This window comes from Tetrao urogallus (assembly GCF_951394365.1).
Source record: "Tetrao urogallus genome assembly, chromosome: Z".
Classification (NCBI taxonomy): Eukaryota; Metazoa; Chordata; class Aves; order Galliformes; family Phasianidae; genus Tetrao; species Tetrao urogallus.
In genome coordinates this window covers 68,097,149-68,109,897 of record NC_136816.1, presented here as the reverse complement: position 1 = coordinate 68,109,897, position 12,749 = coordinate 68,097,149, and the positions used below count along the sequence as shown (strand labels likewise).

General features: G+C 43.8%; 1 protein-coding gene across 1 annotated transcript; it reads right to left on the bottom strand.

The window, feature by feature from the left end:
* Positions 1–7,183: 7,183 nt before the first annotated feature.
* LOC306956824 (phospholipase A2 inhibitor and Ly6/PLAUR domain-containing protein-like) lies at positions 7,184–10,659 on the bottom strand (the record flags this gene model as incomplete). Its single annotated transcript, XM_079548137.1, has 5 exons — positions 7,184–7,407; positions 8,621–8,761; positions 8,901–9,050; positions 9,288–9,404; positions 10,611–10,659. The coding sequence occupies 5 exons, from the start codon at positions 10,657–10,659 to the stop codon at positions 7,184–7,186; spliced, it is 681 nt and encodes a 226-aa protein (XP_079404263.1).
* Between the last annotated feature and the right edge of the window lie 2,090 nt (positions 10,660–12,749).

Genomic DNA, 12,749 nt, shown 5'->3' with positions numbered 1-12,749 from the left:
CCGTATGTTGCTTTTCTATTTCCTGTAGGTCATCACTGCCCTAAGCACCATGTGCTTTCAATTTGCAGACATTCATGGCAAGTGGTACCTGTTAGTAGTTTTGGCAGCTTCCTGGAACTTTGGTGTGTAATTTGTAGTACGGTCAGTCCCAGTAATAGGATGAATTTCACAATACCATTATGCATTTACTAGAACACTGCTCTTGCCATCACATGAATATTGAGGATCTCAACTCCCATTTTAGGAAAAAAAAATTTTCTGTGCTAATGTCTAAAAATTTCTTGAGCCTTCAAGGTCTGAGACCACAAAACCTGGTAAAAGTTTGAGATCAGATGGCAGTTAAATCAAACCACAAGTATAGCATTGGACCATTTTTGCTTGGAAGAGTGAAGACACCACGTCACACTTCTCAAAAACTTCTAACCACACAGTATGTCAGACAGTTGTGCTGTGTGTGAGTAGCCCACCATAGACTCAATAACACAGTAGAAAGAGCAGGGGGAAAATTAACCTTTTAAAAAGTCTTAAATGCATCCTTTTACACACGTGAAGTTAATGGCACCTTAGATGCCTGACCTCTTAAGCATACCCTCAGACTTAAAGTGATTTGATAGACAGGCATCCTCCAACACTCCCTACTAATGTGTCTACCTCTTCAGAGAGGAATGAGCTCCCGCAACATGAACAAGCTCCCACATTGAATCTAGATTTTAGAAAGAAGTCCTACAAGCTTCTTCCAAAATTGCATCAATCTCTTTGGATCCAAGAAATCCAAGAAGATGGGTCCTTAACTGAAGTTTGCAAAACGCTTTGTAGTTTCCTGGAGCTGTAAACTCACAGCTCCTTTCGACCTACACAGATCCCAAAATCAACTACTCTTTCAGCAATCACCTGCTAATAGTTTTCATGTTTTCTCTGGAAAGCCCACACCATCCCAGAAGGTCTCCAGCAAAAACCTGATATGAAAACTTATTCTGTGCTCTGATATTTCCTCCTTGGTTCTATTGGAACAGAAAATTTGAATTCCTCAATGCAGTAACACAGGTTTCTGAAAATGAGGCCCAACAGCCTGTTCCATGGGGAGAAAATCAGACATAAAGTGTGGCTATAGAACTGTGGGAGGAAACTTTCTCTTCCTATGAACTGCAGTGTCCTAAAACAAAAAGGCTGCATACCCAATGGCAGCAACCAAATGCCCAATCATAGCAACGACTTGAACATCAGCACTCATCCTTATAACCAGTAAGAGGTCTGATTGCTTGGAACGACTTAAATGTCATTGCAGTTTAGGAACAAGGGTTTTTTTTTTTCATTCAGTCAGTCACGCATAAGAACTCCCAAGAGCCTGAACAAGATTCAGAACATAGTTTCAGATATGTATAGAGAGGGAGAGATGCCTTCTCTCTAACATCAATAAAAGTGGGAACCAAATGTATTTCTTAACAATATGCAGTCCAGAGAAGAGCAAATATGTGTGAGGGTTTGGGAACAGTGGGTTACCAGTCTGGTAGATGTTTGTGAGGAGTAAGGAGATGAGACCATGCAGCTTTGGAAGCAAAGCTAGCCTAATTCTTTAATGCAGTGGGCTATGAAGCAATTGCTTTCTTGTGCCCCAGAAAAGACAGAAGCCTGGGGATAGAAACCTCTACATCTAACGTTTTGTGCCTGTGGAACTGTCTTGGTGGCATGCACAACAGTTGAGTCCCTCCGTACAAATTGGAACCTGCAGTAATTTTTTCTGACGGAGATAGAATCTGATCTCCAAGTGCTGTATTTGCTCAGTTCTTTGGTGGCGTGCTCAGATAGACACAATTACGCATTGCAGAAGATCATTTTGGTCAGATGGCCCCAATTCCTGAAAGAGTCAGGAGAAATCATTTAGTCTCTGGCATGTAGCAAGACAAATGTTTGTCCTATCTGCAAGAAAGATTGCTTGTTCACTCTGTTTGTCTTCATTTTGCCTTTGAAGAAGTGGAATCCCACAAACATGTACAGGACCTGCTGGCCTAGATTACTGGACAAACTTCTTTTTAATGAAGAGTCATGGTTGTTACGTAAAAGAAACAGCAACACTTCACATTCCTTTGCAAATACAGCCCCAGACTGTGCTCTGACCAAAAACAAGAGATAAATTTGTCAGGCTCCATTGTCTTGAGATCCTGGTGAGAAGGTGCTGGCACAGAAATGCTTCCCAGGAAATGGAAGCAAATCTTCCCCATAGTTTGTCATCATAGATTGTCACTGATTGTTTTTCTGCTGCCACTGGGATTTCCTACTGGCTCAACTATTTGAGAAAGATCAGAAGCTTCAGAGGGGAGTGGGAGAAGGGCAGGAATAGAGAATATTCCCTATTCTCTCCTCAGGGGAGAGAAAACAATGGTCTGAGTCCTCTTTGTTATGCAAAGAGAGATGAAAGGTGTTGTTGGTACAGACAGTACTGCGGGTAAGGCAGGCCTCATACAGAGCTGCACATCTCACATGTCTGCTAGTGGAAGTGTCTTTAAAATCTAAGGGAGGATATGATATTTACACGTCAGTGTGCACACGTCTGATTGGGAGTAGGGTTTGTATATATTATAGAGAGAAAATACAGATGGAAACAACCCAGTTTGGTGTCTAAAGCCTTTTTCAAAGCCCAGTAAAATCAGCAGGAACCATTCCATTTACTATGATGGGTTTGACCACAACTTTCCTTGCCCCTCCCCAGTGCCTATGACCAAGGCTGCTCCCTGCTTCATACCCTCAGTTAAACCCTGCGAACAACGGAGCACCCCATGTTCACCCAGTGACTGTTTTATAGGGAATCGTTGTGTTTATTACTCCTTGCTCAAGATACCAAGATCTCATTGCTTGAATAGTTTCTGGAAATCGGTGCCACTAGGGTTTTTTCCACCTTTGATGTTTCTTTTATCTGAACACACTCCAGCTTCATCTCTCTCACTAGAAACCAGATTTGACATCAGCAAGGCTCATTAACTCATCGTCTTCCTCTGTTCTCTAGTCTGTCATATTTCTACCAGCTCTGCCTGAAATGCCCCTAACCTGCCTGCCACTAAAGCGTGCATCTCTGGAAGATCTTCATGCTGGATTTACACATATCAAAAGTTGGTGGTACCTTTTTCTCTAAAGGGCTGAAATCTATGCACAGAGGTGATACAGAGGTTTTCCCCCTTTGGATTTGTGCTCTTGCATATAAAAGAACACTTTAAGATCTTTTTTTCTTCCCTATATTCGTATTTACAGGCTGTAAACAAGCTCCCATTCTATCTCCTTTTTCGGTAAGATCACCTGTTAATACAGCAGAAGATTTTCACTGTGAGGCATTTTATTTCATGCTGTTTTCAATAGCCATTACAAAATGTGGGTGCTGGATCAGGACCAAGCACTGATACATCAATCATAAAGATGTAGGGCTATTTCCACTCATCGTTCCCCCACTTATGCAGCCACAGATTGCAACACTGTTGTTCGCCACAACACTGAATTACAAGTCAAAATTGAGCTGCTTCTCAACACTTTGAAACTATCTGCCTCCTCCTCTGACACAGGAGATATCCAACACTTGCACAGTTCTGGTGATATAGCATCAAATTGGCTTAATATAGAAAGTAGACTGATAGCATGAATCCATTACGATAGCAAGAGTCACAGTGATTAACATACTGCATTTAGTCGCTAAATTCTAGCATAAACAGGTATCTTTAAAGACTAAATTTCACCCACCAACAGGCATAGTAAGAATCTCAGCCTTGAGAAGTATCCTCAAGAAGCACCCTAACCAAAGGGAGATAAGTTCTGGGCAGCCAACTGCTTCAGCAAGAATAACTCAGAGATGGTCTTCTCTGACTGCTATGTTGATAACTTGTAGTCACTGGCTTGAAGCCATAATTTTACCATATTATTTTTGACCTGTTTCAGCAACTTGTTATTTTTCCTTAAGAGGTTTCAGTGTTCTAGAACTGAACTCTAGAACCTGTTCTAGAGTTGTAGCCTCTTTGCTTACAGTCATGGCCGTGAGCTCTATTACTGAGCTATCCAGTTCAGAGAACAGTCTCATCAAGGCCTCCTGTTGTTCATGATCCAAGAAGACTTATGTCAAATGTAGGAGCCAAGCATATCCATCACATTCTTCTTTTCCATGGTTCTCTAGACATTTCTCACCCAAGTTTTGATCAGACTAAACAAAACCACCAAGCTTTTCTGTCCAGATAACATCACAGGTCAAAGTGGAACAAACAGAGAGTGAAAGGTTGGAGCATTGAAGTGGATTAAGACCTGCTACAGGGGGATGCCACAGACCACAGACAACACTGAAACGTTCTGCATGAACGTGCAGGAGATGCATTCAGGGATAATGTACGTGCACAAAAAGATAGAGAATTTTTTTAATTCCAGAGCGTTATCAGATTTGGAAAAATGCTGTAAGAGCAAATCGCTCCATTATCAGCATGCTGTTACACAGCAAAGGGGGAGCTGTGTTCTCTCTCTGACACCCACACCATAACTGCACTGCCTCTGAAAATAATTAACTGAGCCTATCCAGACTCTTTTGCCTGCATTAAGTCTGTATTTTAAGTTATCTCTCCACCCCAAAAAATAATTTTTATTCTCAGATTCACACCCTCTTATTATAATAGATAATGTGAAATTCTCTCCCAATTAATTTGATGAGACTATTAGAAAGAAGAGAGTTTCAGAATGTTTGGGAAAAAGATAAAGTCTAGGGGAGGGGTAAATTACAAGAACAGTCAGTCCCTTTGCTGCATGTTAAAAACTGGTCACATACGTATTCATGCATATATGTCTAGGTGTAATCATCTCAGTACTGCCACACATTATGGTCTTGTTTGAGTAACCAAGGCTTTACTTAGGGCTTTCTGACACAGTTTTGATTAGGAGATAAAATTCCATTTCTGATCACTGCTACTCCATGTCTCCATGTCTTAAACACCGCACCATGAGCCAGAGCTCGTAAGGACAAATGCAATCATGCATTTTGATTATTAATCTGACAGCCTTCTCCCCCCCCAAAAAAGTCAATACTTTTCCAGTAAGATTCACTTATCTGGAAATTGATAGAAAAACGCTGACGCCAGTCTCTCACGTTAGATAACATTCGGGAGAGCAAAATCCTTCCACTTATAAGAGTCGAGCAAGTCGGAGACCAGCTCATAAGATTGAACATGTACAAGCCTATGGGACCAAACAACATGGATCCCAGGGTACTGAAGAAATTGACTGATGTGTTTGTCAAGTCACTGTCCATCTTATTTGAAATCGTGCTATCAGCCGAAGTCCCCGGTGACTGGAAAAAGGGAAACATCACTCTCATTTTTAAGAAAGGGAAAAAGTAAGATCCAGAGATCAACAGCCCAGTGAGCCTCACCTCTGTGCCTGAGAAGATCATGGAACAGATCTTTATGCAAGACATGTTAAGGGGCACGTGAGGAGGTGATCTGAGACAGCCAGCATAGCTTTAACAAGGACAGATCATGCCTGACCAAAGTGGCCTTCACTGATGAAGTGACAGAGTTGGTGGACAAAGAATGGGCAACTGTTGTCATCTACCTGGACACCACATTCTTATTTCAAAATGGGAAAAATGTGGGTTTGAAGGGTGGACTATTGAGTGGATAAATAATTGGTTGGATGATCACAGCCAGAGGGTTGTGGTCAGTGGTGCTATGTTAAGGTGGAAGCCAGACAAGAGTGGTGTCCCTCAGGGGTCTGCCTTGGGATCTGTGCCCTCCAGTATCTTTACCAAAGACAGAGACAGTGGGATTGAGTATATCCTCAGCAAGTTTTCTGATGACACCAAGCTGAGTAGTCCAGTTGACACAATACAAGAAAGGGACTTTATCCAGAGATGGACAGGCTTGAAAAGTGGACCCATGTGAACCAAATGAGATTCAACAAGACCAAGTGCAAGGTGTTGCACTGGGCTCAGGGCAATCTCAGATATGTGCAGAAGAACTCATTGGGAACAGCTCTGAAAAGGGATTGGGGGTTCTGGTAGATGAGAAGCTTGACATGAGCCAGCAGTATGTGCTTGCAGATCAGATGGCCAGCTGCATTCTGAGCTGCATCAGAAGAGGGGTGGCCAGCAGGGTGAGGGAGGTGATTGTCCCCCCTGCTCTCTCTCTGCTCTCATGAGGCCCCATCTGGAGTACTGTATCCAGGCCTGGGGCCTCCAACTCAGGAAAGCAGTGGAACTTTTGGAGTGGTCCAGAGGAAGACCGTGAAGATGATTCTAGGATCTTCCAAAACTCCCATTGCTTTATCCCTTTGCCAATAGCCCGTGCTACCTCCCAAATATGGAATTGTTGCCCACTGCTGTTTTTCATAGGTGCCTTTGTGTGGGACCAACCTGAGGAAAGCCAGCAGGACAGGCAATGGAGCAGAAGAGCCATTTTGTGGGAATTACCCATGTAGAAGGGGGGAGGCTAAGCCAACAACGGGTGTGGTTTGACCATCTGAAGGGAAGTAGGCATTTGGTTACAAATTTCCATTAGTTGGGCTCCCAGCAATCTATCACCATAGAAAGCTGCCTAATTTATGAAACCTTCCTAAAGTAAATATTTATTCTGGATAATCCTGAAAACTAAAATAGAAAAGAACAGTGTCTAGTAAGGGAAAAAGAACAACCACAAGGAGAAATGTTCTTGCCAGGAGCAGTTTGCTTGTAGCAAAGGATCACTGACTCCCCTCTGAAATGGAAATACTTCAGGTCTGCCTGGGGAAAACAAGCATCCAACTGAAAATACGATATAAGGGAGGCAAAAAAGGGCAGGCTACCTTTCTAGTCAGAGTGAATTTCCCAGGAGCTCACCTTCAGTCATCTTCAGAGCTTGGAAAAGTGATTGGCCAAATGCAGAGGACTTGTCCTAAGTCTGTGGAAGTAGATTCTAGTGCTATTTTGAGAGCTTCTGTTGCTTGTGTGGTGCATGGGCACCTCATGCAGTCTCCCATGGTTCTATTACGGTCAGAGCACTCTAAGAACATAACAGAACCAACCACAATTGAACAGATGTAGCTTTAAATCAGATTAAATAAAAAAGAAAATAAACAAAGTGTAAGTACTATCTTTATTCTGAAAACAAAATCTGCACACAAGAGATACCACATCAAACAGGAGCAAACCACTGGCTGTCACAAGCTTTGCTTAAGCCAGTCCTAGCGAGAGTCAGAAAAGCAACTTCTCCAAGATGAACCCTGATAGGGCAGGGAAGAAAAGACTTTGTGAAGGGACAAGCCCAGAACTCAGCATTTCCAGTGTAATAGCTGGTTGGCATTGGAACCTCTTTATTTTAATGTCCATCATCCCCAGATTGTTTTTACTGTCTCCTACAGCATTGCATTCAGAAATGGTGGTGCATCCCTTCATGGCAGCTTTCACAGTCAGTCCACCTACACAGCAAAAGAAGCACATTCCACAGGTCAGGGGAAGCAGTCTCCATAGCTATTCCCTCCCTGGCCACTGGAGCTCCCATGTTCACCTCACGTACTGCATATTCTTCACATCCAGCTGGCTCCAAGCCCATTCCTGCCTGCTCCCTTCTACTGAATGAGTTTGAAGGTTACCTTCACTGACTAGAAACACAAAGTGTTTAGGGTTTCTTCTTCCTTACTGATGAACAAGACCTTTTTTTTTTTTTTTTTTTTTAATTTAAACAATTGCCATTTAAAAATTGAAAAGCTTTTAAATTGTTGTATTTTATGGAATAATCTTCAGTTCTTCCATTCACATCTCACCTGGCTACCTAGAGAGATGAGAGCTGTGATACAGTAGTCCCAGTGTTCATTGTTACCTTCTCACTTCGACCCTTTCATGAAATATGAGATGAATGACTAATTTTTTTGCCAAAATTTGACCAGGATTGAGAAGTCTCAAAGGAATTACAGGCTGAGCTATGCATTTAGGCAAGTCTGTCTCTAAGGCCTTATGTCATTTAGCCAAAGCAACCAAGAAGTCTTGCACGTGTACCCACTGAGGGAGAGCCTGGAACTTTTGCCAACACCAGAGCATCTACGTGATAGATAGACCTTAAAGTGCTGTAATCACAGAAATATCCACATCTAGCCAGCAGTTTGGACACAGAAGTAACCTGAAATTCAGCCTGGGGAAAGCCAGACAACCCTATCCCAAGTCAACAACTCCCAGTTTCTCATTAAACTAGATTATTTTTTTCTTCACTCTGGAAACAGTACTTTTCCCAAAGCTTCAGCCTGCTGGGCCAAACTAAACATCTGTGAAGAAAATCCTTGTCAGTTAACAATTCCAAGCAATTTTGTGGGAAATTACCTAACTGCCTATGGCTATGGACACACAGCAGGTCAAACAGGCTTAGAGCAATCTTCCTGTTGATGCTGGGTTCCTAACTCCCTGGTCAGATTCTCTCATTCCTATTGTTTGCATAAAGAAGCTGATAGCTCTGCATTAGTTTCACCTGAAGCTCCAGCAGCTGGGTGACTGCATTAAATCCAAGCTCATCCTCATGCACCCTAGCATGCACCTTCACACTTGTCACCCATTTTAATTTATCTGTATTGCTCCCTCTTAAACTGGGTTTGCTAGTTAAACAAAAAAGATGACAGACAGCCCCAAGCAAAAGACTGTTACCTGTATTCATTAAGCCAGCCAGGTCAACACACTGGCTTTCAGATCCAGTGCAGTTTACAGTTTCGTTACCACACTGGAAAGAATCCACGCTGTAGCAGGCGGGACACTGGAATCCATTGGGCACGTTGTTCTCTGGCGGCACTGGGAGGAAAGAGATAGGATGCAATTGGTTTTAACAAGGGAAGGAGAGTGAGGAGCCAAGCGATGGCTTAGCGTACAAAGCCTGACCTTGGTAAGAGGCAAGCAGAAAAGGGATGGTGATAAGCCAAAGGGAGCTCACATGAGACAGACGCTGTCCGACAGGCATCACCCACACAGCAGGCCAAGAGGCTCCTCGCTTTCACCTTCCCATAGTTCATGGTGACTGGGCCCATCTGGCAAATTCTGGATGGCAGACAGGTCTTGATCAATGAAGGGATTGCCATCCCCCCTGTAATGGGGCAGCACCAAATCATTAACCACCATGTTATTCCCTTCCCCTCCATCTGGTTCCTACAGCAGCAACTGCTCAACAGCCTTCCCAGGACCTGACAGACACACCCCAAAAGCAGTGCCAGTGACACTGGTGATCCCCTCAAATGAATAGGCATGGTGTCATCACATCTGAGACTCCAGTGAGGAATTTCTCACTGGAAAGGGATGAAGGCACAGCAAACATCTCACCTACCTATTGTAACTTCATGCAGAATGATGCCACAGGTGTCTGCATCACCACTGCAGGTTTCCATGGGGCCATAGCAGCTTCTTCCTATGCTGTGACAAACCTCACACTGAAGCATGGTTCCTGGATGAGGAAACAAGGCATATTTCTGAGCAGCAGTCATGAGGGATTTCACTTCCCCTCTCATCTATTATTCTCTTCTTTTTGCTTTTGATCAGCAATTTTCATGTTTCTCTTTTCTTATTTTTCCAGTTACGTGGGTTCTTTTGCATTTATTTCCTATTATTATTTTATCTAGTATGATCTTGAATATAAGGAAGTGCAGGGAAGCCTATCTGAGCTGTGATTTTGCATTTTAACTACTGATACCTGGCTAGCATGCCTTGTCTTCTAGTAGATAATGCTTGCTTGATTTTGCTGAGGATATTAAGAGAAGCATATCTACAAATCCCTCTGTCCACAAGGGCGTTTGAGTGTCCCTGGATTTGCAGTCCCCAAATCTTCTCTTTGCAGTGAGCAAGGGAATTCAAGGAATTGGTGACTGAGGGGCTGCCAGCAGTCACTGTGCTATGGACAAACTGGGAACAACATATCTCTTTGTAGACATTAGAGGAATCCACTTTACTGATTATCTACTGCTTCAGGACAAGAACTTCTTAAGCAGACCAGAGTATCAGGCAGTCAGTAGGAGAAACTTAGGAAGGAGTAAAGAGTTTATGGAGAGAGAACAAACAACATAACCTCCTTGATACAACAAATGGAACCCAAAGGTTCAGCATGTAGATCAGTGCATTCAGGGCATCAGTTGGTTCCCCAAAACACTCAGGTGCCATGTAAGGCACCCTGCAGCAGCCATGACGTCTGCACATATGACACAAGACCTCCACAAGACTAATACTCTTCTCAAGCAGAGCTGATGGACAGCTGAGGTAGCATATGGTGTCTAAATTAAAATCGTGTGATCCTGGGCATGAGCAAATCAACCAATCCCTTGAATCTGCAGTCACTGTTGGCTGGATATTGATTCAGCTGACCAAAGTCTACCATAGAGTAACTCAAATCACTCCTGTGACTGTCCCACTTGGATTGCTGTTGACCACCATGGAAGCTTAGATAGCCAGCTCATATTTTGAACACCTCCACCTTCACCCACATATGGACTCATAGTCTCAGATATACCCCAAGCCCCTAATGCTTACCCCACTCCATATCAAACTTCGTATGAGGGATTCCCATGCCTCAGATGCCAGGAACATCCCTCCATATGCAACACCCATCCCCAGACCTCTTCTAAGTCTTGCAGCCCCACAGGACCCAGCAAATACTCACCTGAGTCTAGAAAAGTCAGGAGAAAGCTGAAGCCAAGAAATACTTTCATGCTGACAGATAGTAAGGACAGGGAGCTGACAAATCTTGCTAAACACAGCGCTATGTACCACAGAGGCTTTTATAAACCGGAGTGTGATGGATATGTCAGTGATTTGAGGAAGTGGCAAATGCAGAAGTCGTAGCTGTGGAAGCGTATCAAGGAGTACTGGTAGCACACAGCATGTGAAATGCAATTTATTTTTTCATTTAAACCATATTTCTGCCTTTTCCTCCGTGCAAGAAGTGCTATATATCATTCCCCAGTGTAGAGTATGCAGCCTGTGGGAAAGGCTGGCTTGCCTGGGATCTGTCAGGTATGTCTGCAGTTCAGACTTTGTTTAAACAACCTTCAGCCTCTGCCATACATATGAATGAAGGAGAAGAAACCATTTGAACAGCCCTGTTGTGCTCTCTCCAGCAGGCCCAAAGAAGCAAAATGTAGCAAGAGCTAGTCAGGAATTTTCCTCCGAGCTGAGTTTTTGCTGGCTGGTTTCCCATCTTCCTTCCCATCAGGCAATCAGGAGCTCTCATGCCTTGAGTACAGCAGTAAAGCAGACAGCAGCAGAGCAGTGAACTTCCCTTCCAAGCTGGCATGCAGCTTCTATTTGCAAAATGACTGCCAGTATATGCCTTGAAGGAGGCTTGATCAGGGTTTTCTGAGGATGAATATGTCAGAGCTGCAGAGTGGGACCTCCAGGGTGCAGATTTTTATATTAAACAAGTGGAAGTTGATAAAAAATTCTTCTATCATTCCTTTGTCCTTTAAGTCAAACCATTCAGCAGAGAGGAAATACCAATGTGGCTGTATATGTGTCTGTCACCAGACACAGCCTGATGACAGCATTACTTCCATGCCCTGGGATCCAGTGACGAGCTAAGGTCAAGCAGTTGAGGCCAGACTGCTATCAGCCCAAACGTTCCCTGTCCCTTATGCAGTTTTATCAGGATGTGTTGCCTTACCAAAACCATTTCCTACCCAGAACATACCCTCTTTGCTCATATTCTTGAGCAGATAGGTCACAGCCAATTAGTTCATTGTCCTTCAGTACTTTTTGCAGGGACAGTAGGGAGCAATTTATGTCCTACTACCAATCCTTGGTTGTTGTGTAAGCTCCTTGGGCCAGATACTGCTCCAAGCAAACTTTGCTGTATAGCACATCAGAGTGCTGGGATCATCTGGCCCCTAGATGTAGATGTAGCAACATCTATACATCCAAACAAGTACTCACAGCAGGAACATGCAGACCACAGACACAAGTGGGTAACAAATCACAGATATGAGATACAAAAACATTTCAGATCTCACCCAGTCCATCCTGTTGCCCAGGACAGTGCCAGCCCAAGACAAGGGCTGCTCATAGGGAAGTGCTAGGAAGCAGAGAAACCTCTCACCATGAACCTGGCAGTTAGATGTTTGATGAAAAGCTGAGAGGGTTTAATTGCTGAGGTTTCCTATTAGTGCACAAATGAGCTAAGCACTGTTCTCTACCTCAGCACCACACTATAACAAAGACTTCCTGCAAGTCCGTAGAGAAAATCACAGATAGAATCATAGAATCACATAACCGTGCTACCCTACCTCTAACAACCCTCTGCTAAATCATGTCCCTGAGCACCACATCCAAACAGCTTTTAAAAACATCCAGGGATGGTGACTCAACCACCTCCCTGGGGAGCCTATTCCAGTGCTTAACAACTCTTTCTGTTAAGAAGTGTTTCCTGATATCCAACCTAAATCTCCCCTGGTGCAACTTGAGGCCATTTCCCCTCCTCCTGTCACCTGTCACCAGTGAGAAGACACCAACCCCACTCTTACTGCAAGCACCTTTCAGGTATTGGAAGAGAGCAGTAAGGTCTCCATTCAGCCTCTTTTTCGCAGTCTAAACAGCCCCAGTTCCTTCAGTCTCTCCTCGTAGGGCACATTCTCCAAGCCCTTCACCAGCCTTGTTGCCCTTTTTTGGACCTGCTCCAGCACCTCCATGTCCTTTCTGTACTGAGGTGCCCAAAACTGAACACAGCCCTTGAGGTGAGGCCTCGCCAGTGCCAAGTACAGGGGCAGGATGACTTCCCTAGTCCTGCTCACCACCACTCCTCATACAA